Here is a 27,535-nt window from a genome sequence, read left to right on the forward strand (position 1 = left end):
ATGGACAAAGCGGGGTTGGGCCGTACCATTCGCGCGGCCCCCCCTTCCCGCCGTGTGGCGGCCGTTTAGCCCGGAGGATGCCGAGCCGGGAGCTGGGCGGCCGCAGCCAGGGCCCGCTGTGGGGCCGCGGGCCCGGCCCGGCGGCGGGCGGCGGGTAACGGCCGCTGGGGAGCCCTGAGGCGGCTGAGGGGGAGCTGAGGGGGACGGGGGGGCTCAGGCAGCGGGCAGGGCCGTGGGGCAGCTCCCCGGTGGGTCGTGGGGGGGTGGAGTGAAGTTAAATCGAGTTAAATTGAGTTAAATTAAGTTAAATTTAAATTAAATTAAATTTAAATTTAATTAAATTTAAGCGATCTGAAGGCAGGCAGGAGGACGGGGGGTGGGCTACAAGCGTCCAGGCCTGGTGTGGGCGGCCCGAGGGGCCCCCAGAGGGACCTTTCCCCTTGAATTCCCCCAGAACTTTCCCTAAATTATCCCCAAATCCCTCCTGAATTCTCCCTAAATCCCTCCAGATCTATCCTGAACCCCTCCTGAATTTCCCCTGAATTATTCCCTGGTTTTGTGACCCTCCTGGGGCATTCGGGTCACCCAGCATCCAGCTCCCTCCCCCCAGACATTACAGCATTAAAACAGGAGAAGTAACTCCGCAGCACTCCACCTGTCACCGTATCGCTGTAACGGCACTGGGAGCGATGCCTCACCTGGGTAATTGGGGATTTAGCAACACCGTGGTTTGTACTGGAAGTGTGCCACCAGCAGGAGCAGGGAGGTGATCATCCCCTGCATTCAGCTTTGGGCCCCTCAGTGCCAGAAGGACATCGAGGCCCTGGAGCGTGCCCAGAGCAGGGCTACGAAGCTGGGGAAGGGCCTGGGGCACAAGTCCTGTGAGGAGCGGCTGAGGGAGCTGGGGGTGGTTGGTGTAGGGAAGAGAAGGCTCAGGGGAGGCCTCATTGCTCTCTGCAACTGCCTGAAAGGAAGCTGTGGGGAGCTGGGGGTCGGCCTCTGCTCACAGGTAACCAGTGATAGGACCAGAGGGAATGGCCTCAAGCTGTGCCAGGGGAGGTTCAGGCTGGAAATGAGGAGACATTTCTGCTCAGCAAGAGCAGTCAGGCACTGGGACGGGTTGCCCAGGAAGGTGGTGGAGTCCCCGTCCCTGGGGGTGTTCAAGGAGAGGTTGGACGTGGTGCCTGGGGACATGGTTTAGTGGTGACATTGGTGGTAGGGGATGGTTGGACCAGGTGACATTGGAGGGCTTTCCCAACCATAATGATTCTGTCACTCCACCTTATCCTCTGTGTAACCAGGAGTGTGAAGTGTGTAGTTGTCCATGTGATCTTTCAGATCATATCAGAGATGGAGAACGTCACTGTGTACGTCACTGAAGTGCTAAATAGTACACAGGTGTTGAGGTGCTGCCCTCAGAGATAGGATTAGATGTGAGGGTTACAAATAATTTATTCCAAAGGCTGAACATCTCTAATGGTGCAGCTGTTACACATGCTGAAATAGCTTATTTTACTTGAACTCAAACGCTCCAAATAGCTTATTTGTAGCTTGTGAATGTCAGAACTGTCCTGAATTTGTTTTCTGTTTGTTTTTATTTTTAATGGCCTTAAATACCAAGGGCAAATTCCCACGAGATTTTAATTAAAAAGTATGTGAACACTGTCTGGCCCAAAATGAAGAATGCTACTTTTGGGTACCTGTGCGGTGTTTGGCATGGGAAATCTGAGTGCAGCTCCATGAACTGATCCCTTTATTCTCCTAGGTTAAATTGGTAGCAAGGAAACTTTTGAAAGGCAGCAAATGGTGTTGAAGAAGGCCTGGGAAATGCTGTAACTACTTTGATAAGTCACTTCAGGGTGTTTTAGAATCGGAAGTCACACTTTCTATTTTTATGATGTTAAAGACACTAATTTATCACAAACTCTTAATTGAAATAGCTTATTATCTTTCTAATTTCATTTTTATGGCCCTTCCCCTTTATCCCAGAAAGGAATGGGCATAGCAAGGCAAAGTACAACGAGTTTTATCTCCAGCCTGTACGATCGCTGCATGGCCCTCCTGGGGTTCCCTCGCGCTTTGTACAAACACCAGCAGTTGCGTGCAGGCGCTGGCTTACATTTTCTACTCTTCTGACACCAGAATCTTACACTGCCATGGCCACAGTGTTCTGTAAGGGCCCTGCAGTACCTAATCTACCTCCCAAAACAATTGTTTTTCCCAGAATTATCCAAGAAATCCAGGAGCAGCAGACCTCCCAAATCTTCCTGTGCTGCTTCCTGGAAAAACCATCCGGTTCTGGCCTCTTCTGCATGTGAGGTTCTGTTCTGCACCTGGCTTTGTTTTATGCTAACAGCGTGAGGCAAGGAGAGAATGTGAGAAAGCAGAAGCTTCTGCTCTGTAATATCTCAGATGAACAATGATAAAAATGGCCTGCCTCGTGCTTGTGAAGACTCTGGGAAGGAGTAATATTAAAATGGATTCCCCTATTCCCCCACTTCTCTACATCTAATCAAAATTGCTGTTTTGTTTTGTTTGTTTGTTTCTGGTAATTCTTCACAGCTTTTCAGTTTTCTCTAGCTTGTTCCTTTACAGTGACAACGAAGAGGCAGGTTCCTTGCTGAGCCCTGAACTGGGTTTTCAGATAGTTTGGTAGATGATAGACCAGCATACGCGTTATTGTTACTCAATAATATGAATGAAAATCAGTTAACTGGGAGCCACATAAGAGGACCGCAAATGTTGAATTTCCCCCTGCCTGCTTTCTTTAACATCTCCTGACTATAACTACCTTCCAACGTAGTGAATGATTTCCTCTGTTTAGTATATTTTTGTATTAGAAATGTGTTTTTTATGGAAGATTTCTCATAGAACGCTATGAATGATTAGAATTCTAAAATGATAATCTAGGAATCTGTAAATTCTAGGTCTTGGAAAAATGCATGTTTATAAGACAATTCTAAACAAGGTTGTTTTTGCTTGCTTTCTTCACAGAGTTATAGTGAACATAACTCACACTGCCCCAGGATCTCCTTCAAAGACAATACGGTTCCTGAATGTGGCGTTTGACAGTTCTGGAGACTCCCTCCTTGCTGGAGACCACCAAGGGAACATATATGTTTTTGACCTGAAGGGAAACAGGTAAGATTTATATCAAGACATTGTAATTATCCTGCTGTCTGCATCACTCAGGGACATGGAACCTGCCTGCCACTGTGCCACAGGTCTGGTTTTAACCTCAGGTTTCCGTGGCTGTGGAGATAGAGGGAGGTTTGCTCAGAGCTGAAGCTGCCAGCCAGTGTCTGATATAGGTTCCCTGTGTACTATTTTATTAGTGTAGCTGTTCTGAAAAGATAAGAGGGAACAACCAGCAGTTTCATAGATGTTCAGTGATTAAAGACTTAAAAAAGATCATCATTTTGTAGAAGTACATTAATGTCTTTTCAATTTTACACTACTAAGTTTTACAGTATTAGCAGTGATTGTTGTATTTATTGTAAGTAGATATGGTTTCTTTGCTCCCTTCCTTTGAGTTAATTTATTTCTTGGTGAAATAAGTTGAAACTGTTTAAGCCATTACTTCACTTGACATAATGACCCCAAGTTTGCTAACACAGTGAGGCCGTGTATTTTTAAATAGGTTCAACCTCGTTCAGCGAACAATGCAGGCGTGCACTGCTTTGGCATTTAATCTTCGCAGAAAGACGGAATTCCTGGTGGCTTTGGCAGACTATTCTATTAAGTGCTTCGATACGGGTAAGCAGAAGTGTGAAGGTTTATTATCTGGATAGTTATGAAAGCCTTTATAATTTTAGTTTCAATCTCAATTTTTTGCAAATCGATTGAAGTCTTTTATGCATCTCATACCTTGTGTTTTTCCCACCACCACCACCCCCCAGAAAACAAAAAAGTACACAAGTTGAGACCTGTGAGGCCTGTATGGGTTATAGTCCCGGGGGTAAATAAGCCCTTCACTTTGTCAGAGCTTCCTTTTCCTACTGAGTTGCACAGGCATCTGTTTAGCTGAAGGTTGGCACAGGATCAGGATTATATATTTTCCTTTTGTGATGTAAATCTATATATATTTTTATAGAAAAGGTATTCTGTGTAAAATCAAAGCAAAATCAGTCAACAGTGTGTTAGTTTCCAACTGAACCAGTTGTAAACTATGTTTACAGTAAAATACGTAAATAAAGTAAGCTTATATACTGAAAGAATTGTCAGTTGTATTGAGAATAATGCCAGCAGATCTGTAGCGTTATTCATAAACAATGTCAAAAATTAACTTCACAGGCTAGCTGTGTGCCTCTGACTTGATTAGAAGTTAAATGGTGAAGGGCATTGACAATTCATTCTTCCTAACTTAACCTGTCGAAATTGTAGCTGTAATGTCTCATATCTGGATTCAAGTCTTTTTAAAAAGCCATAGGAGTCACTTACCTGCAATTTGAGTGGTTCCAGTCTGATATTATTACTGCAGTTTTTAAAGTAACAATGTTTGCCCAAATAAGAGTAGGAGATAAGGCCTTGAAATCCTACCAGCTTTTCCTTTCAACCACGGTAAGACCAACCATAGTTTTTGGATGTGTTTAAAGAAATATTGCTGATTATCCCATAAACCTGCATGTTTTTATGGCTCAGTTTCCAGATACCAAATCATACTGAAGAATGTTTTAAAATGTAAGTGATCTTCACATAAGTCAGCGTCGGGTGAGCTACTCTTAGAGGTGTGTTCGATAATAGTCAGTGGGCTCCATCTGCTTCAGAAGCCCTTCTCTGTAATCCCTTGTCATCCTCCTGTGTGACAACTGCTTTAAACAATCGATTCTCTGTAAGCCAACAGAAAGTTTGGCTGTTAGGCTTTACAAGCTGCGTTACAGCCACTTCCCACCCTCGATGCCGTAGCAGTTGGTCAGCCGGAAGCACCCCGCGGGCAGGCAGGCAGACTGCCCCGTGTACGTAGTCTGATTGCCACAACTGCAGTTTAGCTGCTGAGGAAGGATTAGTGGTCACGCAGTCACCAGTGGGAGACAATGTAGTCAGAGAGCTATTTCCTCAGCATGCAGAGCACAGCAGAAAAATGTTTTGGACTCTAAAAGAGTTAATGAGATGTTGCTTTCTGACTGTACTTCTCTACAGGCATTGCCCATTGTCATTAAACCTTTTTTCCTTGCACCTGTAAATAGCTGCGTAATCATTCACATGGATCGGCCACAAGTCAAAACAAGTGGAGAACTCTAACTAGAACGTTCAGCCTTCTGAATATTCAACTTCTAGATATTTCTGCCAGTGTTCACATCAGATAATCTGCCCACGAGGCATGCTGAATTCACCTGATCTTAACATTCTTGATTTCTTGCGATTGATTGTTAGCCTAAATTAAACAAGCCTGTGCAGGTTGGATATCTCCGTAGAACTGAGAGTAATTTATGAAATCTGTTACTTAAGCCTGTTATTTAGAGATGAAGAGGTTATGTTTATCTGAGGTGTAATAATAATATGAATACTGATATGTTTGTTTCTTGTTTGTTGGATTGTGATGGTAAATGGTCGTATACCAGGTGTGTTTAAAAGTCTCTTTTACAGCGTAGTGCTGGCAATGGAGAGTATAATATTCATTGCACTTTGACTTTCATATCTTTTATTTCTTTCTTTATTTTCCCATCAACTCCTGCAGAAACCAAGGAGCTAGTTAGCTGGATGAGAGGACACGATTCTTCAGTGTCTTCCATCTCGGTCAATGGCTCAGGCAGGTATGCCATCACTACCTCCAGTGATACAGCGCAGCTCTGGGACTTGGACACCTTTCAAAGGAAAAGAAAGCTGAACGTTCGTCATTCTGTGGGTATACAGAAGGTGAGTAAAGAGCAACTGCTAAAGGGCAAGCAAGCATACCTCAGCAGGAGTAATCCCACATGCTGAAGTCACAGTACAAGGGCAGCAAAACAGAGGGCAAGATGTATGAGGAGGGGCTGAGGTCCCTTGGTTTGCTCAGAGCAGAGCAGGCTGAGGGGAGGCCTCATGGCGGCCTGCAGCTCCCTCACGAGGGGAGCGGAGGGGCAGGCGCTGAGCTCTGCTCTCTGGGGACAGCGACAGGACCCAAGGGAACGGCATGGAGCTGGGACAGGGGAGGGTCAGGCTGGGGATTAGGGAAAGGTTCTGCACCCAGAGGTGGTCGGGCACTGGGACAGGCTCCCCAGGGCAGTGGTCACGGCACTGAGCCGGCTGGAGTTCAAGAAGTGTTTGGACAATGCTCTCAGACACATGGGCTGATTTTGGGTCATCCTCTGTGGAGCCAGGGGTTGGACTCAATGACCCCTGTCGGTCCCTTCCAAGTCAGGATATTCTATGACTCTGTGATACTTCTAAAAATTCAGCAGAATCTTTCCTGCATTCCTTGGGCGTACCTCCCTGACTGTTAGCCAGTCACATCACCCAGACCAGTGGGTGGTCAGCAGTTGCAGAGAGCTGCTGGGAACATGAAAGGAACCGATGAGGATCTTTCCTCAGAACTTGGTCGGCTGTGACTGTGACCAACCCAATCTAACCTGGAATTTGGCCTTTCTTTGACCTGGGGATGGGCTCAGATGACCTTCAGAGATCAGTTCCAACCTGAATGAATTTGTGATTCGAAGGGTGTTGTTCAAAAAACAGTTTGGGGGTGATGATGGTGACTTAGTCACCACCACCTACCCCATTCAGCTGCTTATTCCAAAGCTTCTCTTCCTCCTGTGCACACTAAGCACTGAATGTAGTTCACGCTGAGAAGTAACTCAGCAAAAAAAAAAATAAATTGCTGCATTTCAGCCTGGTGGTTTCTTTGGTTTGGTTTGCTGTGCACTAATACTGGAACAACGCAGGGGAGGAGAAAGAGTACGTTTGTGTTGGGGAGTGGTTTAAATAGGCCTCCCATCGTGTTACCCTGCTTTAAATAGGGCTGCTTGCGCCACCAAACGTCAGACTTGGGCATTTGTACTGCAGAAAGCGCCACTGCAGTGCCTGAGCGTTGCTTACACACGTGCTGCCCTACAGTGAGTAGTCTCACACGTACCACTTCAAACCAAAGTTCTCATCAGACCGGTCACTGAACAGCTGTGCTGATTCTGTACGGAACAAGGATCCTCATTTGTGTGCTTTCACCGTGTACTAGGGCAGGCAGGAATTTTGCCAGCCTAAATAGTCACCTGCCAATTAGTGGGGGAGATCATGTATACGTTTTTAGTTGCTTTATTAAAGCTGCTCTTAAGTGCACATCACAAAAATAATTACCAGGTCTTCCCTCCAAAGCAGGCTGCATTTCTTTAGTTTGCAAGATGTTTATTATTACAGCCTTTCAGTTTGTAAAGGAGGCTGACAAGAAAGATGGAGAGAAACTTTTTACAAGGGTATATTGTGATAGAACAAAGGGTAGAGGTTTTAAACTGAAAGAGGGTCGATTTAGATTATATATTTGGAAGAAATTCTTCACTCAGAGGGTGGTGAGGCCCTGGCACAGGCTGCCCAGAGAAGCTGTGGATGCCCCATCCCTGGAGGTGCTCAAGGCCAGGCTGGATGGGGCTTTGGGCAACCTGGGCTGGTGGGAGGTGTCCCTGCCCATGGCAGGGGGCTGGAACCCGATAAACTTTAAGGTCCTTTCCAACCCAAACCTTTCTGTGATTTTTCTGCTGCTCATCTTTCTTTGCATAGGCTACATGCAGGGGCTGCTTGCTGATGAATGACTGTTGGAATTCGGTAGGATCAGGATGTTACAATGCAGAAAGAAACTTTTAAATCCAAACAGTAGTGACTGCGGTTGGGTGAATAAATCACTGTTTGGGAAGCAGGAGTCTGCAATTTTGGTTTGGCTCCGCCATTTGTGAGATAGGACTTCATGCAAGTAATCCGTTTTATCTGGATTTCATTTTGGAATAGAGATAATGATGTTTGCTCCTATGTCATGATTCCAGATATACAGATAAGTGCTTTATTAAAGATCAGATTTATTATTAGACACAGCCATGACGCTCATTGTCCAAAGTTGGTCTCCTGCTTGCTAGTTAATTTCACACCAATCTGTAGAGTTCTTTGTGGAACCCTTTTATTTAATCCCAGTTTGCACTCAAAAACACACCTTCTGTTCGTCTGGTATAGGACAAAGCTAAGTTAAAATGACAGAGGCCGTGTTGCGCGGTGTAAGAATGGCAGGTGGGAAAAAAAGACGAATGAGGAAGAAGAGCTAAAGAAAAAACATCTGTAATGACCATTTTCAGAGCGTCGCTGCTCATTCAACAGCTGCGTGTGACCAGCTTGTGGTATTTTGCTAGGACAAAGCAGAAAATGAGGAACTGCTCATTACTCCAGCTTGCCAGAACTTAAATAGCAACTTTAAACCCTTCCTAGGGCTTCATTTACTGTTGGAAGGAGCAACAGACTTTTCTGATGATAAAGAAAAGGTGGAAATCATGTGGCTTAACTTCATCCGTCTGCCCGATAGGCATTTACTCTCATTTCATTGTCTAGGCTTCCTCAGTCCCTGAGGGAGAAGGGGCAGCTCAGTCTGAACAGAAATTACTGTGGTAGGTGAGGAGCCTTTTTCCTCACAGGTAACTTCTGCTCACTGTCAAGTGACTGAAGTGGGCTGAACACCCAACTTTTGGTCACCGACATTCAGCAACATGAATCCCGTCCCATGTATCCAGAGCTCAAGGCCCAGAGAAACCATTCAGACCAAAACTCTGAACTTCTTGGCACTGACCACAAATCTCAGCTAGTGAACCCTTCAGGTGGTCAGTACCTTGATCAAATAGCCAAAACCACTTGGAATTTAACCTTCAAAATTATAGCTATGGGGAATTGTCCAAATTTTTTTAATCAAAAGGAATTACATGTAAACAATACACCTGCTGAGAATAATAATAAAAAATACATTTACAAGCTTTTTGATTTTATTTTCTTTCATGGCAAACTGCATTTTATAGTTGCAGAACACACTGCTAATTTTTTTTACAGTGTTTCTAACATTTAACAATTTTATGTAAAATTTAGGAGCTTAAGTCTGAAGGTAAGTGCTTCGCCGACTGCATTTGCAGGCTGTTGAAAGCTGAAGTTAGTTTGTAGAAGATGCAGCAAGCTCTGCAAAACCCTCCAGTGCTCAGTGAGCAGTTCTGGTTCCTGGCTCCCATCCTTTGCTGCTGCTGGGTGCGTTTTCCCAGTACCTATGTTATACCCTCTCTGGCATTCATCAGGACCCTCCGTAAGACAGTCACAAAAATAACCCAGGTAAAGATTTGAGTCATTTTGGTGAGTTAAACTGGCTCAGCAAAGGGTACAAGTTCTGAACCAGCGCAAGGGAGAGCATGCCAGACATGTCTGTTACAGGAGAAAGGATCCCACTGTTTGTGGGATCAAAGCCTCGCCTTGCAGCTGCGTTACACAGTTACCAAAATATCCATACTGTCATGCTTTCTTGCTCTGTTTTATTCTGCCATTCACTTTGGTCCAATGCAAAGTATACTTCCTTGACAATGGCATTCCATTTTTTCCTTCTTCATATTCTTTCAGGTGTTTTTCCTTCCATTGAGTAACACCATCCTCAGCTGTTTCAAAGATAATTCTGTTTTTGCATGGGAATTTGATACTCTGCACTGTAAATACCAGTTGCCAACTCCAGTAGAAGGCTCTACATTACTGTATAAAGTCTTTGCAGTGACCAGGTAAATTGCTATTTTAAACACTCTAAAGGCAAACCACAAAAACTGTAATTTTAAAACAGCTTTTCTTTTCTTATTTGTCATGTTTTGTGGAAGCATTGAGCTATGTGCTATGGTAAGCTTTTGAAATCTGCCATGACTGATGCTTGCAGCAAGGATCAATAGCAGTTTTTATTATAGTCCCATAGTAGTTGAAATAAAGTAATTTAATTTAATGACCGCTAAAATAAAGTTCATCTATTACAAAAGCAATTTTATTATTTAAGAGCTATTTTGCTCTTTCAGGAGAGTAAGGCAGGAATAATGACAGATTCCCAACTGATTTGAGGGCATAGAAAGAAATGCATGATCTCTGTCTCTGTAGCTAGCTTAAATTCTAATATTCTGATGAGTACTGAGAAACTTTGCCTCCCCTGTGATCCAGGGATGGCCGGATTTTTGTAGCTGGTGGAAAATCAAATCATCTTCACTTGTGGTGTTTAGAATCAAAGCAGCTGATAAAAATAATCCAGATGCCTACAAAAGTACGAGCTGTTCGCCATCTGGAATTCCTCCCGGACAGTTTTGACGGGGGCTCCAATCAGGTCAGTTTTAAAAATAATAATAATAATAATAAAAAAACTTGAGAGGGGATATTTGGTTAATTGATTCAACACAAGTACTTTCAGAGCTTTTTGAGGACAGTGGGGAGATGGGCCCATACCATAGAAGGGGAAAGCTATTTTGCTGAATGTTTGTTCAGTTGCTCTTATAGTTTAATGGAAGGTCAGTCATTAATTTGGTATTCCTTTGGTATCCCTCTTTGTTTTACATTGACGGCATTACTGATGAATCCTTTTAACTTACAGGTCCTTGGAGTATTAAGTCAAGATAATATGATGAGATTTATCAATATAGAAACATGCAAACTGCTTTTTGCCATTGGGAGTCACGAAGAGGGAATTAGCACGGCAGCAATTAGCCCCAACGGACGGTATATTGCATCAGTAATGGAAAATGGTAGTGTCAATTTATACAGTGTCCAAGCTTTGACTCAGGAAGCAAATAAGGTACAGTGTTTCACATTTCTCATAGCTTCAGTAAATCCTATTAAAGGTGACACTTGTCCGTGTAACTTTTGTATCAGCAGTAGTTTGCTGATGTACCATTGGCTTAGAAGTGTGGCAGTGTCATCTTTAACACTACAAATAGAGAAAAAGTGGTTTGTTGGGTTCCCTGCATTGTTATTCCAGCCGGTCAGGTAACGTGATGTTTTCAAAGTGCATCATTGTGTTTCTGGTTTTGGGAGGAGGGGGAGATGGCGTTGCTTTCTACAGTGATTTGTATGGACTGATTTTACTTTGTAATGACTTTGGGGGGAGATAGAAACAGCACAATTGTGCTGCTTCTGTTCCATTTCCTACCAGGAAATGCCTTGCAACTAATGCTCTCTTAAACTGCAGGCATGAATGGTCTTTTTGTTACTGTGATTTTGTTCTTCTTGCTGTGTTATTGGATACCGGCATCCATCATTATGGCACAATCATACTCCTAATCCTTCCTAAATAACAAACATTCTAACTACCAGCTCTTATTTTATTAAAGTAATTTATTAATGGGAGTCAGGTTTCTAAATCCAGAATTCCATGTATCTTTAATCACCACGTCTTTGAAGTAAACAGTAACCAGCTTTGGATAATGAAGGAGTTGGAGCTGAGGAAGGATGTGTAAAGATGTCACACATGCATTCCATTTGCACTTTTGCTGCCGGGTTGACATGAACTGGGATATCCACTTTGTTCCTTGCTTTCCCAATCTCCAAAATTGAATTAATGCCTACCTGACACTGATGATTAATTTAAGTTCGTAAAGGTCTTTTGTGTGCCTTCTAACAGGTGCTATAGAAATGCAAAGTGTTTTAGTAACAGTGAGAAACATACTAAAATAAATAACCAGAATGCTACCTGGTACACATTTATGCTATCCCACTTGTATTTTAGTGTTTAAACAAGGAAATAGCATGATGTTTGGTTTGATGTTTAAAAGCTACATAAACATTCTCACAGTACTTCTTGCTAGTTCATTACGGCAGCTTAATTCACTGGCATATATATTCAGGAGTATACAGACCATATGCATTTGTTTCTGTTATAGCTGTGGCTCTCTTCTTCATGGTATGGCCATCAAGCTGAAGGATATAGCATATAAAATAGTTAGCATCAAATTATAGTGTGATTTATTTGGTCTTACAAAATGTTAACCAAGGTATTTTCGCTTAATATTAGCCTCCACCGCCCCAGTTCAAAGTAGTGGAGGATTGGCCCAAGTGCAAGTCAGAGGCAAATAAGCTGACGAAAGTTACTTCAGGAAGGTCAGAGCGGCCTTGGAAATCCAAAGGAAACAAAATTCAAACGAGACTGCTGAAAGTGCAAGCAAACACATCGCTTGAAAATAAAGAGGTAGGAAGAAATTACAGATGTTTTGTTCTTCAGACTGCAGCATTTAAATTTCATTGCAAAATAAAATTAAAAAAAAACAAAAAACATTAGAAAATAAGTTCAGGCACTGATTCACTTGGATGTTAGAGCAGAGTTAAGGGAGTTTTACACCGTTTGTGCTCGCTGTTCAGCCTGTATTATGTGACACTGCCAGAGCTGCCATTCCTCCAGTCAGGTTTGGGTACCTCTGAAGTTGTTCAAGGAACTTGTGACACATTTGCTTATTTGCCAGATCTGATCTGCTTCCCTGCTAGCAAACTGCACTTCTAAGATGTCTGCCTAGAAGCTATTTCATTCTTTGGAATTGTTCAGATGATGCGTTATCGGTACATTTGTTTCCCTTCCCTCATCATCGTGCCGCCTTCTCTTTATGTCTTTATCTTGAGTCTCATATATATAGTCATATATGCATATATATATATGTATATATACACATGTATACTCACAAATATATATTTTCTCCTCTGACATTCAGCAGAATATAATCCATTCCTTATGTAAATATTCTTTGTTTGACCATACCCATCATTTATTTATGTATAGTTTCGTCAGTCAGATTCTGTCTGCTTTTGCTGGAAATCAATGTCAGCTGTTTGATTTCAGCAGAAAATGAATGATCCATTGAATTACCTTTGTTGTTGAAAAAACTAGGATAATGTAGCTGTACATAGTATAGTTTTTCTTTAATATTATGCTAAGAACTCCACTATTTAGCTACTGTGCAAGGAAAGCTAAAGAACAAGAAATCCTTTATCATTGATTCCCTATTTTGTAGAATGAATTGCCAGGTGGATTAAATAAGAAACGTTTACAGGCCTTGTTGAAAGGATACGGTGAATATCCAGCAAAATACAGGTACGTTTGTGTGCATGCTCATGCTTGCACTAAATCAATTTGCGTGTGTTTACTGGCCTATGAAAGAGAAGCTGCTTGACTAAGTCTCCATTTTAATTACAGGATGTTTGTTTGGCGTTCCTTATTACAACTTCCTGAAAACCACTTAGCATTCAGTAGCCTAATAGATAAGGGCACCCACAGTGCATTTGTGAATATTCAGAATGAGTATCCGATCAAAAGCAGGAAACTGCTGAGAGTTTTACAGAGGTAAAATGTATATTTATATTTACTTAAATATTATAGCTTTATATCTTCATATATTGATCTGAAGCGTATGCAGTAGCTGGAATCAGCTAGAAGGAGAAGTCTAAAATTAAATAGTAATGCCCTGATGCATTTTTGGTTTTGTAACCGGTATAATCCTGCATCTAGTTTGAATTTTGCATGATAGTATGATACATGATACATATTATATGATAGTATGATAGTTCTAAAATGCATTTGTTTGAGACCAATGTTTTCTACACCTTTTCTTGCCTTTACATACAGGACCTTATCAGCTCTAGCTCACTGGTCTGCTATCTTTGGTGAGACGCCTTATATTCCTTTGCTAGCGTTCCCATTTGTAAAATTATTCCAGAACAACCAGCTGATCTGCTTTGAAGTTGTTGCTACAGTAGTAGGTAGGTAAGCAACGATTTTCAGAAGTCATAGATGATGCAACATGTTTAAGCTTTCCCATGCAAAAGAGTTTTTCCTGATGAAATGAATGAGGTGCTTTCCTAAGTTGTTACCAGACTCTCTTTTAAAGGTATTACCGGGAATTAATACATAGCCCTGTACATTTAAAACCAAAACCTGTTTTTAAATCAAAACAAGATATTAGACTTCCTTTTGCAGTACTTGTAGCAAAACCAAGCAGTTTTACAGCATTTGTAAAGTCTAACCAATAAAAATGACTGTATCTTGCATAATCACATCATATTTAATAACTAAAATCTGTATCTGAGTTATGGGAAAAGAAGTCAAGCCCACCTCAATCAAAGGGGAATGATCTCTTTTAAAGTTTTACTGTGTTTAGCTGTCACATGTGGTACCTCAAAATTAGACATTTGCTGAAAGCTCTCTATGGCTGTCTTCTGAAGAAACATACTAAATTGAAGTGCGCTACACTGAAATTAGTTGTTGCAGCTGCTTCTAAATCTGCAGAAGATATGTGCTGCCAAGCATCCATACACACTTTGCAAACACATACTGTTAGTGAATAAGTACCCAAGTTTACCAAAATTATTCTTAGTATGTTAAAAATTACTTGATCCAGGCTTTAGTTCCACGAGACAGAAAAACTGGCTTAAGCATTCCCATCGGCCTCCAACCACCTAGTCGCACAGCACACAGACTTGTTTCATTTTATCTTTGAGCCAGATTAATTCCCCAAGCTGGTTCACAGCGTGCTGACACACTCATGCCAGTGCAGCTGGAGGAGCAGCGTACTGTGGAAATGGTTTAGGAATAAATGGTAGGAGAGATAGGAATGCCTCAAATAGACTTCACTTAAAACTTCCTCTTAAATTCACAGACATCATAAACAAACCTTAAGGTTGTCAAGAGTCTTCACTTTGGATTACAATGGATTGTGTTTTGTTTTGTTTCTTTTTCAGTTAATTTTTGTCAGCACTGGTTTGAGTATTTTCCCAATCCTCCAGTTAATGTCCTTAGTATGATGGAAAATATCTTAGCACATCATGACAAAGAACTGCTTCAGCATTTTATAAAATACAACGTGACTTCACAGGTAACATTCTAGCCTACATTTGCATATGAAATGTCATCGCAGTGAATGACAGATAGTGCACTAGTGTTTTATTTTGACGTAATTCTTTTATTGAAGGAGTTTTCATTAAATAATAGTGAATGATATAGGAGTATAAAGAATGTATCATTGCTTTCCTGCAACTTTTCTTTTTGCATAGTCATAACTCTCATGTATATGCTACTGTAGTTCTTAGAGATCCTTCCCTTTCAAGTGTATAGTGCTTGAAAATCTACTGGCCAAATTGTAAATGTATTTTTACTTTCCTTTTTTTTTTTAATTCAATGTAGGTGTGATGAATTAATTTTGTAAGTCAAAACCATAATTATACATGTTTATCATTAAGGATGATTTTAGCTTCACAAAGCTAAACGCATCCAGTGAATTAAGAAAATTATGTATATTTACCCTGTATTCATTTTGAATGTTTGTAGTGGGGAATAAAGCATATCTTCAAATATTCTGGTTTAGTTCCTATTTCTTTCATAAATAAATAGGCTCTTGGTATAAGGCAATAAATTTTTATATTATTTCTGTGAAAGGAATAGTAAAATTCTACTAATGGATTGTTTGTTTTTTTCAAATTTCCCAAATGATGTAGGTTTATGCCTGGCCTCTTCTAGAAACCCTGTTCTCTGAGGTTCTAACAAGAGAAGAATGGCTCAAAGTCTTTGATAATATCTTCTCTAACCATCCTTCATACTTCCTAATGATTGTTGTTGCCTATATTGTATGTTCCAGAGCTCCACTGCTTCACTGCAATCAAAGACAGGATTTTGAGGTAAATGTGTTCTTTTGAAGTCAGTCACCTGAAGGTGTTGCTACAGAGAAGTGTGAAACACCATTAACTGTTCTTAAGGAGTTTTGAAGGAGGTGTTTCAGTTTCATATTAATGTATTCTTATATTTCTGAACAATGTCATCTAGTACCTGACAAATGTACAATAAATGAAAAAAACAATGAGCAATTTCCTGCAGTTTCATGCAACAAGATCTCTAGAAGCTTTCATAAATTTTCTAATGCCACTAAAAGTTATTTAGTAAATGGCAATGGTTCATCAACCACAAAACAATTCTGCCTTTTATTCGGAGTTCCAATATTGATTTGTGTGTGTGGAGACAAAAGACAGTAATTCTGTCATGTTGTTTCATTATTTTGCTTTCAGATTTATGAAGTCAGGCAATATTATTTGATGTTCTCTGATGATAAGCTAAAAATTTTTTCTGATGTTTAGCTTTACAAGGGAGGAGGAGGATTTTTTTACATGAAAACATCTCTGTAGACAAAGGGTTCCACCTTGACAGTGTGCTTGTGAGCAGCTTGACAAACATCAGATAATATTATTGCTACATTATTTCAATACCAACTGAAAGATTCTCTTGATGAAGATCTTTGATGGGAAGAACAGTCCTGCTAGAAGAGGAACTTCTGTGGTTCATGTTTAAACACTAAAAGTTGAGTGAGGTCTAACCAAGTGGTAGGAGTGTCTTTTTGAGCAGCTGGACACTCTTACATCACAACAAGGTACCCAGATCTCTTCACAACTGTCATTGGAAGGGAAGGAAAAGAACCCAAGTATACTTCTAGAAATTGAAGGCGTTTGGGCCAAGTCACTTGAGCCCACGATACTTTACTAACCAGTAGGGCCAACTTAATCACTTTTTTAATCAACGTTTGGAATATAGAGCTTGCTAATTTACCTAATTATTCCTACATAAGTATATTAAAAACATGCTTAATCTTTTGTAGAATGTAAATGGAAGCATGTCTCTTACAGTATTTCTTTCATCATCGTAACAACCTGGACATTAACGTTGTGATTAAAGAAGCTTATCATTTTATGGAGGCTACACCACCAGATATCCATCCACAACGTGTGCTTGATGACTTCATACCACTTACAAAAGGACAGTACCCTGTATTTAATAAATATCCCAAGTTCATTGTGGATTATCAATCTCAGGAATGGGAGAGGATCAGACAGGATGAAATTGAATACTTAAGAGAAAGGTATTTACTGGGAAAGTTGAGGACAGTGTCAAACTGGGAGGGACAGGTGGATACAATTCCCTTTTCCTGTTACGTTGTGTATGCTTGAGAATAGAGAGGCAATATGTTTTAAAAAATGGGGAAGATAACTTTAACATTCAAACAGTTACTTGGCTTGATGTGTTTAAGTTAAATTTGTGGTCTAAATACTGGGCTGCCAGTCCTCAAACTTGAAAGCTTAGAAGTAAGAACCTAAACTGTTAATGCTGTCACGTCCAACTTTGTGAAGGGCCTTTCCAATCTCAAAATTGAAATCAGTGGGAACCATGATTTCAAGAGACATTTAGAAATAATTTTTTGTTAAGAACCTGAAGAAGATGTCTGCACTCATCTGAAATGCCCTGTTGTCTGTAAAAGTCAGAACTGTTGATCTTTCCCATCTCTCTCATCTTTCTCACTCTTTATCAGTACATAAAGGGGATGTCATAGTCTCATGAATCACATTTCAGTTATTGATTTCAAAGTAACCAAGTAATTGCTTGGTACTTGGTGTGATATATGGACATGATTTCCTTCCATTTAGACAATTAATGCATGAGTTAGAAGCTAAAGCACAGGAACGGAAGGCAGAAGATGAAGCTTGGTATCGAAAGCAGGAATTGCTTCGAGAAGCTGAAGAACAAAGGCGAAAAATGCTTGTGGAAGAAGAAAAGAAGTTGGCAGAACAGAGGCAAAGGTATTATAATATGAGAAACATTAGGGGCCTGGCTACAGTATCCTGGTATTACATTTTTAACCATGAGTAAAGGAGAAATGGCCACTAGTTTGTATAAATTGAAATGTGGGAAAGCAGTGTGGTCTGGTGGGTCAGATTTTGGTGTGGGAATGAAGAGATCTGGGTTGTATTACTGCCATACTCAAGGGAATACAGCAGATCAGAGGCCAGGACACTTCATATTTTTGTCTCAGCTCCCAGCCTTTTCTCTGGCCTCTTCAGATTGTGAATACTTGTGGGCAGTCAATTGCTATTTGCACACTGAGACTTCAGGCTTATACTGTGGACAGACTTTAAGTGCAAATACAAGAGTCCTTTACAGTCTCAGAGTACTGATGCTATACTGTACACGTTCTTGTATGTCTAGTGGATTTAGAAAAAAGACTGCTTTATTTATCATTGGCTGAGTAAAGAGTTGAGGTAGTACCGAAGTCATTCCACAGTTCATATGTTTTGCAATTGTGAAGGTTTAAGAGAATTTCAATGTCTCCACAGGTTTTTAGATCAACTAAAAGTAATACTTGTCTTAAACTTCTGTAATCTACAACGTAGGTTTTTATTTAAAAAGTAAGCAGTGGGGTTTTCTTTGCCAAGTAATTCTTGAGTTTGTGGTTTTGTTCCTTGAAAGAGTTTGATATTTTGCAAATAAACATAGGACTAATTTTGTGCTGAAAGAGGTACCAGGACACTGGCAATTATTCTAAGGACTAGTTTCCAGCTCTGGATGATTACAATACTAAACTAGTGCTTATTAACGTACAACAGAAATAGAGCACAGGGCTTCAAAGCCTAATTGGGAGAGATTGCCATTAGAGGATGTCTGTGTGTCTCTGAATTTAATTTCATCTTGTAAATGAAAACTGGGCAGTTGACAAGAACGAGAGCAACTTCCCTAAGCCTTACAAGTTAGAGATTAACTCCTAGTAACTGTTGGGTAACCGTGGTGCAAGCTTGTGCTCTTTATTACTGACCTTTTATAAAAGGTCATAAAAATTCCCATGTTTCTGTTTGTTTTGTCTTTGAAGACTAGCTGCTGTGAGAAGAGAACTGAAAGTAAAGGAACTACAATTTCTAGATGCCTCAAGAAGGCGTTTTCTGAAATACCAGCAAGATCAGCGCCAAATGGAACTGAAACGCCTTGATGATGAAATTGCTAGAAAAGCTGAGTATTGCTCAAGCAATTCTTTTCTTGAAGGTTTATTCAGAAAAATAACTAAGAAAAAATTTAGAACCAAAATTTCAGTTGATATACTGTGATTTGTGACCCCAAAAGTGTATTTAACGTGAGGTTACAAGTGCATAATTGAGGGCAATTGTAACTGGCAAAACTCCTGGGAAAAGCCAGATTTATTGTATACTGACAGTGTTGAAAAATGTAATGAGCTCCTTAAAGGCCTAGTCAATTAACAGTAGTCTGTGGGCTGTAATCAGGCTGCAAATTAACTCTGCCATTGATTGAGAGGCACTGAAACAGCCTTTGGCCAAGCCTGGCTCTGCTCCTGCAGGGTTCCTAGCTCAAGCTCGACATCATGCAGACGCAGAGAGTGGAGCACGAGCTTTAGAACCTCATGGGCATGAACTGAGTCTTTGCAGAGCCATTCCTTGCAGCTCAGCACCACACTTTGCTGAGTCAGGGAACTGTGAGATTCTTTTTTGCAGCTCTGCACAGGTGTGGCTGCTCTCATATCTCTGCTGTCCTCCACAGGATTTAGACTTTTTATTCAATTTGGAGCTACATCTTGCAGATTATTAGTGCTAGATCAAGCCTGACATTTCCCTTATGTGTGACTGGATGCAAAACTGTTCCTGTGCCTCTTCTCTACCTTACCCTGCACTTTTGATCAGTATTTTCTGTTGTTTGTCATATAACAGAAAGTTAACTAGACCTTAGAAATAGGATGCTGCTTCTGGTTTTGGACATTTTTCTTGATATTATTTTTTAAATGGAGATTTTTTTTCCTTTGCACTGTTTTCATGTGTTTCTCTTCTCCTCAAGGCATCCATGAGAGAGCAAGAAACAGCTGCCACTGTTCAAGATGTAGAAGTACGACAGATGGAGCTTGAATCACAAAGACAGCTTTTTGAACAGGTAACTGTTAGGGAACTGTACAGATGTTTATATTTAATGGTTCTTCCTTTGCAGTTCTCAGATTTGGTTGTATTCATTCAACCAGACTATGAGAGGAAAAATTTAGGTGTTTTTTCCCCCCTTTTTAATACCCTTTTTTGAATAAACCCTCTGATAATAGTAGTAGTACTCATGGTTACCCATTTTACTGGGAGAAAATGCCCATATCCTCCCCATTTTATTTTTCTTCTGAGCAGAGGCATCATGTGGTTGATGCAGGCTTTATCTGTATACTCAGCTGTCTGAGAGAAGTGAGAAACATGTAAATAAGAAAAAAAAAAAAAAAGTCTATAACAACATGTTCCTCATCCCCAAAACTCCCACCTTTTCATCTGTGGTATCCAGATATATCTCCATTTTCTGAAGGGAACAGTGTAACAGATTGATGTAGTGGATGAAAGACTGTCTCGTTGCCAGCAACATCATTAAGCAAAAAGGAGTGGATGGTTTGTGGGGAAGGTGCAGTTCCTTTCTCAAATGCCTTACGTTGTAATCCAGAAAGATCATTATTTAGCATTAAAGGTTTTTATTTTGATAAATATTGTTCAAAAATAAGTTAAATGAGTTAATGAAAATGGTTGACAAGGCTGCCAGTCAGACTTAGTAATGTGTGTTTGACTTCTTAAAGCTTTTGGCCATAGACTTTTCATAATTTATGCTGACCATAACTGGGCTAAATTTCTTTTAGCATTTATTTGTTATATACACAGCCAGCTGCACTGTGGCTACAAAACGCAAACCGGGCTAGGATCACTGGTGTCCCAGTCCATGAAAAGTCAGCTGGTTAAGGGAATTAATTCTACAGTGACCATCATCTTTAGGCTAGAAAGGCACCAATTATTTAACTAACCAAGGATATATGTCTGCCCACAAGAGCCTGTACAGGCAGGCTTTTACTGCCCATGCCCTGAACTGTTTTATGCTGTCAGCAAGGGTCTGTATTCAATCTTCGAAGGCCTGTTGAGAGGCAGTGTTTGTTACCTGTGCTTAAGTACCCTGCTGACACAGCTCAGCGGATTCCAGCAGGACTGGGAGGGGATTTTGCCTTCTTCAGAAAAATGTAGATGTGCCCCAATGAATGTGAAGAAAAGCTGTTAAGAGTTAAAATTCTCTTTCTAGATCTAATGCTGATTTGTATTATTTTGACAAATCATCTCTGCATTCAATCTGCAGATGTGTTTATTTTAAGTCCCTGTGCTATGGAGCATGATTTATATTTGTGAAGCATTTTGAGGTTTTGGCTAAGATATGCCGTGAAAATGGAGAATATTTTCATGATTAATCTAATTGATTTAAGTTGGAATTCTGCTTTCCTGTTCCATTGCAATCCATGGACTGGAATTACATCAGCATAAACCTGGGAGATCACTGTGCTGACTCAGGCTTAGTGTAATTCCAAGTGGGTAAAACAGCAGGGAATATCACTTCCTTGAACAGTTATGGTAGGTTATGATATGCAGTGGGATGAGATGCGTGGATATATTCAAATACTAGTTTAATGAAGTTTTAATAAATGTTTAAAGAGAGAATTACAAAAGTGGGTTAGCAGCTTAGCAACAATAACTTATGCTGGCGTGTTTGGCAGCATCTTATCAAAGATCAAGAGAGCTCCACGCAGGAAATGAAAGAAGAGATAGATGCCAGTCGAAGAAAGGCAGATCTTGAAGATCACGTTGTTCAGCGATTGATGGAAACGGATCGAGAAGAAAAACAGAAAGCTCAGATGGTAAAACGATTAGATTTTAACACGAATTTGGGGAAGCTAGTGTGTTAACTAGTACAAGTGGTACTAGTTAATGGCGTTTCAATTTCAATTAGCTAGTCTGAGCTAATGTGAAAATATTTTGAAGGAAATCTATTTTCTAGTTACCTGTATTAATAGATCATGATGACATGCTAAAAATTTGGACGCTTTCGAAAGTCTGACTGAAGTGTCCAAGCAGCTATATAACACTGAAATTCTCTGGGACTGCCATGAATATTAATTTTCCTTCGTTTTCCAGAACTTAAAAGGAATGTAAGACTCAAAAGTGCTCTTCAGTATAAGTTCCTCCTGTTAAGGAACATGTTTTATTTGTAACCACAATAAAACAAAAGTAAGCCACAAAGGAACTTTCAGTTGATAGTACTTGGCAGGAAATTCAGCTGTAGAAGCTGTCTTCCTGATCACAGTAATGAATGTGTATGGCTTGACATTAGGAATTGTTCAGATTTTCAAGCTCAGAACTTGTAACTGCACAGTTGGAAAAATAGTTGCAGCTAACCCACTACCCATATGCTTGGCATCTGCATTTATATTTTGTCTAGAAATAAACATATGGGTCTGAATTTTTGTAAACAGCCTTCAATTTTTGGAAGCAGATGGATGTGGGTGGAAGTATTGGCATTCAGGTATCGCTCTTATGTTAGGAGCACCTGGAAACGAAATGTAATCCGTGGTAGGAAAGCAAAATCCCCAAAATCACAGAGTGGGCTTATGTCTCGTTTAAAAGGCCCTGGGTGAGAGAAAGAATGTCAAGGATGTAAAAGAAGCAGAAGACAGCCCTGTCAGATGAGGCAGCTTGCTGTAATGAGTGGGGGAGTGGCACTGCAGGTGCAGTCTCCTACTAGGGGCATCTAACAGTGATACTGCAGGACACTTCAGTCTGACAGCAAAACATCTTCCCTTATCTGTATGTAAGGCTGTGTACTTGAAATAAAGCAAGTGGATTCCTGGTAAGAAAGATTTTTTGTTTAGGTAGCTGAAGAAAATTTAGCCAAAGCAGAGCAGAAATGTGTTGAGATCGACTGGAGGTTGCAGGCCTTGCATAAACTAAGGCACGATGATAAGGACCGTGAGAAGCATTATGAAGAGATAGCCAAGCTCCTTCACGACAACAGGGTAAAAGAAGCTGAACTTCTGAAGGCCTTGAGGGAGGCAGAAGAAAAAAAGGTATTTGCATTATTTCTTTTCCTAAGGGGGACTGGCACACACGTAACTGTCTTTTGCCCATAACATAATATAGCATAAAACTGAAAGATATTGAATAAGAAGTGTTTATTAGGCAGCTCCTTTACCGTTTCAACCAGGAGTTTCTGAAAGCACTAGAGCAAATTAATGAGGATATTTTAGGTTTAGGAAAGCATGTTCCTAATTGTGTAAGTTTCTCTCATTTTTTCTCTAGCTCAAGACTCTTAACCTTTCTCCAGGTGTTTGAAGGAGAAACTTTTGGAAAATGAAGCATTCACTCGGTGTAATAACATAGCTTTTTATTTAAGGATGAAGTGTAGTCTGTAATAACCCAGATGGTTTTGCTTGTTGCCTTTTTCCTGTAATACATCTGTCAAAGATGCACTTAATATCTCTGTTGCGCAGTGGGAAGAAGTTACACGGAAAAAAGCACAACTGGAGGAAGAGCAGAAGGCTGCTGCTGCAGCACGTGAACACAGGAAGCAGTTTTTAGAAGATGAAATGAACGATGCGTTAAATTTGGCTGAAAAGCTGCAAAGAGAGGATGCCTATTTTGGTGAGTTTAGAGACAATGCAGTTCTGGGTATCAGGCATGAAGGCCTGGACTCATCAACTGAGTACAAACAAAGAAAGTAATACTAGAGATAAAGTACTTTACATGAGCACTTTTTGGCAGTGTTCTTTCATGTAAACAATATATAAGGCCAGACTTATACAGAAAACATAGGATAGTTTGCCCTGATCTTTCATCAGATTGGAAACCTCAGTCTGTAATTTTCTGGTTGCCTAGAAGATACCTGCTGCTTGGGGTGCCTGTGGTAGAGGCATAGATATTTTCCATATGGATGAAAATAGTTTCACCAAAGGTTATATGGGAGTCTTTCATCAGGCATTTATATCTTTCAGACCATCCCACTGACATCAGTCCTGCCTCCAACCTGATCAGTACTGTTCCAGCCTAACTGTAATTCCAGTCATATGATGAGCTGGCAGAATTAAGTTCCCCTGGCTGTTTTTGTACAGTTACAGAACACAAGATGGAGTACAAACTCTCCCACTTTATCTCCTTCCCTTTGTTCCCATAATGTTGTCTTCATGCTAATATAATTCTTTCTTTCAGAAGGTAGGATTTTTCAGATCCCTGTGATTTCATAAACAGTGTTATTTTGTAGGTTGCCATCAGAAGGGACACTTTTCCTTCTTCTTCCTGTGCCTGGCACATGCTCTTGTATCAGATCTGTTATTCCTAGGCTACATGACAGGCTAGAGCATCTTGCCTATCCAACTGCACATTAGTCCTTATTTTCCAGGACTAGAACTTCAGTCACATCTGATCTAACTTCGCACCACAGAGTGGTGAGCTCCAGACCAGCACAGAGGCAGTGCTGTGACCGGGAGCAAAGGGAACGGTGGGAACAGCATTTTTGGTAGGAGCACAGGCTTATGTCAGCTTAAACCAATCATAAACTCTCATCCCTTAGAAATCCTCAGTCAAATAACATTTTCTTTACTTACACTACCACCAAGTGACTTTGCCAAGTGTTTGTTCACAGAGAAAAAAAAAAGGTATTTGTGTCCTTCCAGGATTGGCCACTACATCCTTCTGAAATGCTGCATTTGGGTGGGTTTGCAGATAAATATCTTGCTCTTACATCTCCTCACACACACAAGATTAGTGATTAGTATTAAGACTGGATGATTAGTATTGCTTTCGGCAAAGTTTTTTCCAACTTTGCCCTAATTTGCCTGATGGTTTTAATATTGAGTAATTTGCAACTGTAAGTTATTAAAATGGGTGTCTCCTTCTAAAACTGCAAGTACAAGTAGACATATTCCGCGTGAACTTAGTGGCCCATTTGTTAGAAGATTAATTATATAGGAAGAAACAGCACATGTGGAACTGTCATTAGTTCAAATGAAGTGCAGTGATGCATGCCTTTGACCCATGGACTGAAAACGACTAAATTCTGAGGGAATTCTGTTTGGCACGTAGGAGTGAGTGTTCCAGTTTTGCTTCCTGCAGAAAAGCTGTTTCACCTCAAGCAAGAAAAATTGACTAGGAATTTAAACCCTTAGAGTTTACAAAGACACCTTCTCTCCATTTCTCACAGAGAGACTGCGTGATTTAAAGGCTGGATGTACAGGGAGAGGGGTAGAATTCCAGCAGGTGCCAAAGTCTGGAAACGTGTGTTTGAATGATTTGTCTGCATCAGAGTCGTCATCATACGGTAAGTTTCTAAGTTAGAGCCCTCCTTTCCCTCACACTTAGCTTCATATGCATTACTGGAACACCTAGGTGGGTGATAGAGTCATTATTAGTCATGTAGGTGATCAGTGGATAGTAAACCAGTTTATTGTTGTATTACACTTCACACCTTAAAAAAAAATCACTACCAGGAATAGCACAGGTAGGAAGTGCCTGAGGCATGTCATGTTATGAGACTAGTCATTTTAAACCTCAGCCTAGTTTAGTCTTATTCTGACCTGATAATTTTACCTGTGTCTTCATAATTATGTATGATTTGGGGATGTTGGGCATGTGTAGAACTGTCTTTCATGAAAATCCTACAGAGAGTTATAGTCAAGAACTAGTCTTCAGTAATTTCCCAAGGACTGTCCTAGCCAATGAAAGCACAGACTTGCATCTTACCTATAAAACTCCGCATGCAACAAAAAACATGTTTCTTTGGACCTGCCATAGCACTCCAACATCTGACGTTTTTGTAACAAAACATAGTTTACCCTGGTACCACTTTCAAATAAAATTGCTCCTTGATTTTACAGGCTGTCAGGCTGTCTCAAGTACAACAGTATTCATTAATAAAATGTAGTGTCTCTCTACAGGAGTTACCTCTTTTCCAATAAACATTCATGGTATTTACGGAAAACAGTTGCAGTATTAATTCTGAGTTTCTTGCATTTAAGTGTCTTCAGTTAGAAGACGAGAACTGGCATGCCAAGAGCGGGAACTGATGGCAGAAGTCAGACAGCTCAGACAGAAGCTTACTGCACAGGCTCGAGTTAGACATCCTCCAACTCATCTCTCATCTACAAAGTGGACAACTTGAGATGATGTGCTCGGGACCTCAGCTGTACTTCTAAATTATCAATCACTGAAACCCTATGTGTAATGTGATTTAAGATTGATCATAGGTTGTTTATTTTAAAGGCCTTTGGAAATATTTTTTATATAAAAAATAAAATTCTAGCTAGAAAAATGTGCAGTGTTTGTAACCTCGTTATTTTCTCATTAATTATAATACTATTTTTACTTGTAAAATAAACTCACTTTTTACCATTGTTATTACACTTGGAGTATTTGTGTGCTTTATTGGCTCTGGTCAAAGCCATCACTTGAAGCAACAAACCACTGTGAAAATACTGCTTCTGTGAGTGATGTGTAAGTGCATTCTGCAAGTTGCAGCAGGGATATTTGCAGTTAGAGGAAAAAAAAAACTTGACAGCAAGAGCCAAACACTGAAAACAGGGCCCAGAGAGGCTGTGGAATCCTAGTTGCTGGAGATGTGTGTGTATATTAGCATATATATTAGATGCATATATATTAGCAAAGCACATTTCCTGAGAGAAGGGAGAGGAACTAAATAAAAATAATGATTTTTGGTGCTGCAAGGCTGATTTTCACTGGCTGATGCTTTTAACCAAGAGTACAACATTATGTCCCAAAGACCTGGGACTTAATTTGTTCATTTTCAGCCAGATACACTGAAAATCCCTTTTAGTTTTCTATGTATCCCATTCATTTGAGCTCCAAGATAAGAACACACATTTTCAAAAGCTCCAAAGCAGCAGTGTAATCCAGATGTGATACTGATAGTTGAACGATGCTGGGATGCAAAGAAAAATCCCTAAACCTCTTGCCTAGGTGTTCTGCTTCCCCTGCAGTTTTGATGACGCTCTTTGGGGCAGCAGTATCAGAGAAGGGCTCCTGTGAGTGCCAAGCATACACGGAAGGCAGGCTTGGGCAATACCGCTGAACAGCTCCTCTTCGTCACCTGAGGCAGATGGCAGCCTCCCAATTTCACATTAAATTCCGTGAAGATGTAAATGCCAGAGGTACTTACTTATTAAATTAACATACTCTGTGTCTAGACCCATAGTCACATTAGCAGGCACCAAAATTCTTGGAAAACTCATCAAAGATCCTCAGTAGAGCTTGGGGAAAGTGTAGCAGCACTGTTTTTTTTTTTGAAGAAAAACAGCAAACAAAGATCTTTGGGGTGCAGAATGAGTAGATGCAAAAACTGTCTTTTTTTGACAACTGCAATTGTCTTTGAGTTTACATGTGATTATTTCTATATTTAAGAGGGAAAAAAAAAAAAAAAAAAAAGAAAGAAAAAAAGAAAAACAGATTTTTGGCTAGCACCTTGGGCCATATGTGTACACGACTATGGTTTGTAAAAGATGTTGCAGTTGTGTGTTATTGGGACGGGTTGCCCAGGGAGGTGGTGGGGTCACCGTCCCTGGGGGTGTTCAAGGAAAGGTTGGACGTGGTGCTTGGGGACATGGTTTAGTGGGTGACATTGGGGGTAGGGGGATGGTTGGACCAGATGATCTTGGAGGGCTTTTCTAACCTTAATGGTTCTGTGATTCTAGTTTATTAGTGGTCAATGGTTCTATGGCTTCTGGTGGAGGCCAGTGACAAGTGGTGTCCCTCAGGGGTCTGTCTTGGGACCGGTGCTTTTTAATATCTTCATCGGTGACATGGGAAAACTCACTGAAAGTAGCCCTGCAGAGAAGGATTTGGGATTTCTGGTGGACTAAAGGCTCAACACGAGCCAGCAGTGCGTGCTTGCAGCCCAGAAGGCCAACTGCATCCTGGGCTGCATCACCAGAGGGGTGGCAGCAGGGGAGGGAGG

At 40.6% G+C, this 27,535-nt stretch overlaps 1 protein-coding gene across 3 annotated transcripts; it reads left to right on the plus strand.

The window, feature by feature from the left end:
* The first annotated feature begins 64 nt into the window (after positions 1-64).
* TBC1D31 (TBC1 domain family member 31) lies at positions 65-25,961 on the plus strand. 3 transcript variants are annotated; one of them, XM_082755128.1, is made up of 23 exons: positions 112-154; positions 510-702; positions 2,995-3,141; positions 3,641-3,756; positions 5,678-5,856; positions 9,541-9,692; positions 10,114-10,273; positions 10,538-10,738; positions 11,954-12,127; positions 12,942-13,021; positions 13,124-13,270; positions 13,553-13,686; positions 14,665-14,798; positions 15,418-15,597; positions 16,594-16,826; positions 17,389-17,541; positions 18,606-18,741; positions 19,577-19,669; positions 21,294-21,434; positions 22,446-22,640; positions 23,064-23,214; positions 24,770-24,886; positions 25,584-25,961. In XM_082755128.1, exons 4-23 carry the CDS (start codon positions 3,663-3,665, stop codon positions 25,724-25,726), a joined length of 2,997 nt encoding a protein of 998 aa, XP_082611254.1. In that variant the 5' UTR covers positions 112-154; positions 510-702; positions 2,995-3,141; positions 3,641-3,662; the 3' UTR covers positions 25,727-25,961. The 3 variants fall into 3 exon arrangements, with proteins under 3 accessions (XP_082611252.1, XP_082611254.1, XP_082611253.1); XM_082755126.1 differs by lacking the exon at positions 510-702 and having other exon boundaries at positions 65-154; XM_082755127.1 differs by lacking the exon at positions 112-154 and having other exon boundaries at positions 259-702.
* The last annotated feature ends 1,574 nt before the right edge of the window (positions 25,962-27,535 follow it).

The sequence above is a fragment of the Aythya marila genome, assembly GCF_965140915.1.
Source record: "Aythya marila genome assembly, chromosome: 2".
Classification (NCBI taxonomy): Eukaryota; Metazoa; Chordata; class Aves; order Anseriformes; family Anatidae; genus Aythya; species Aythya marila.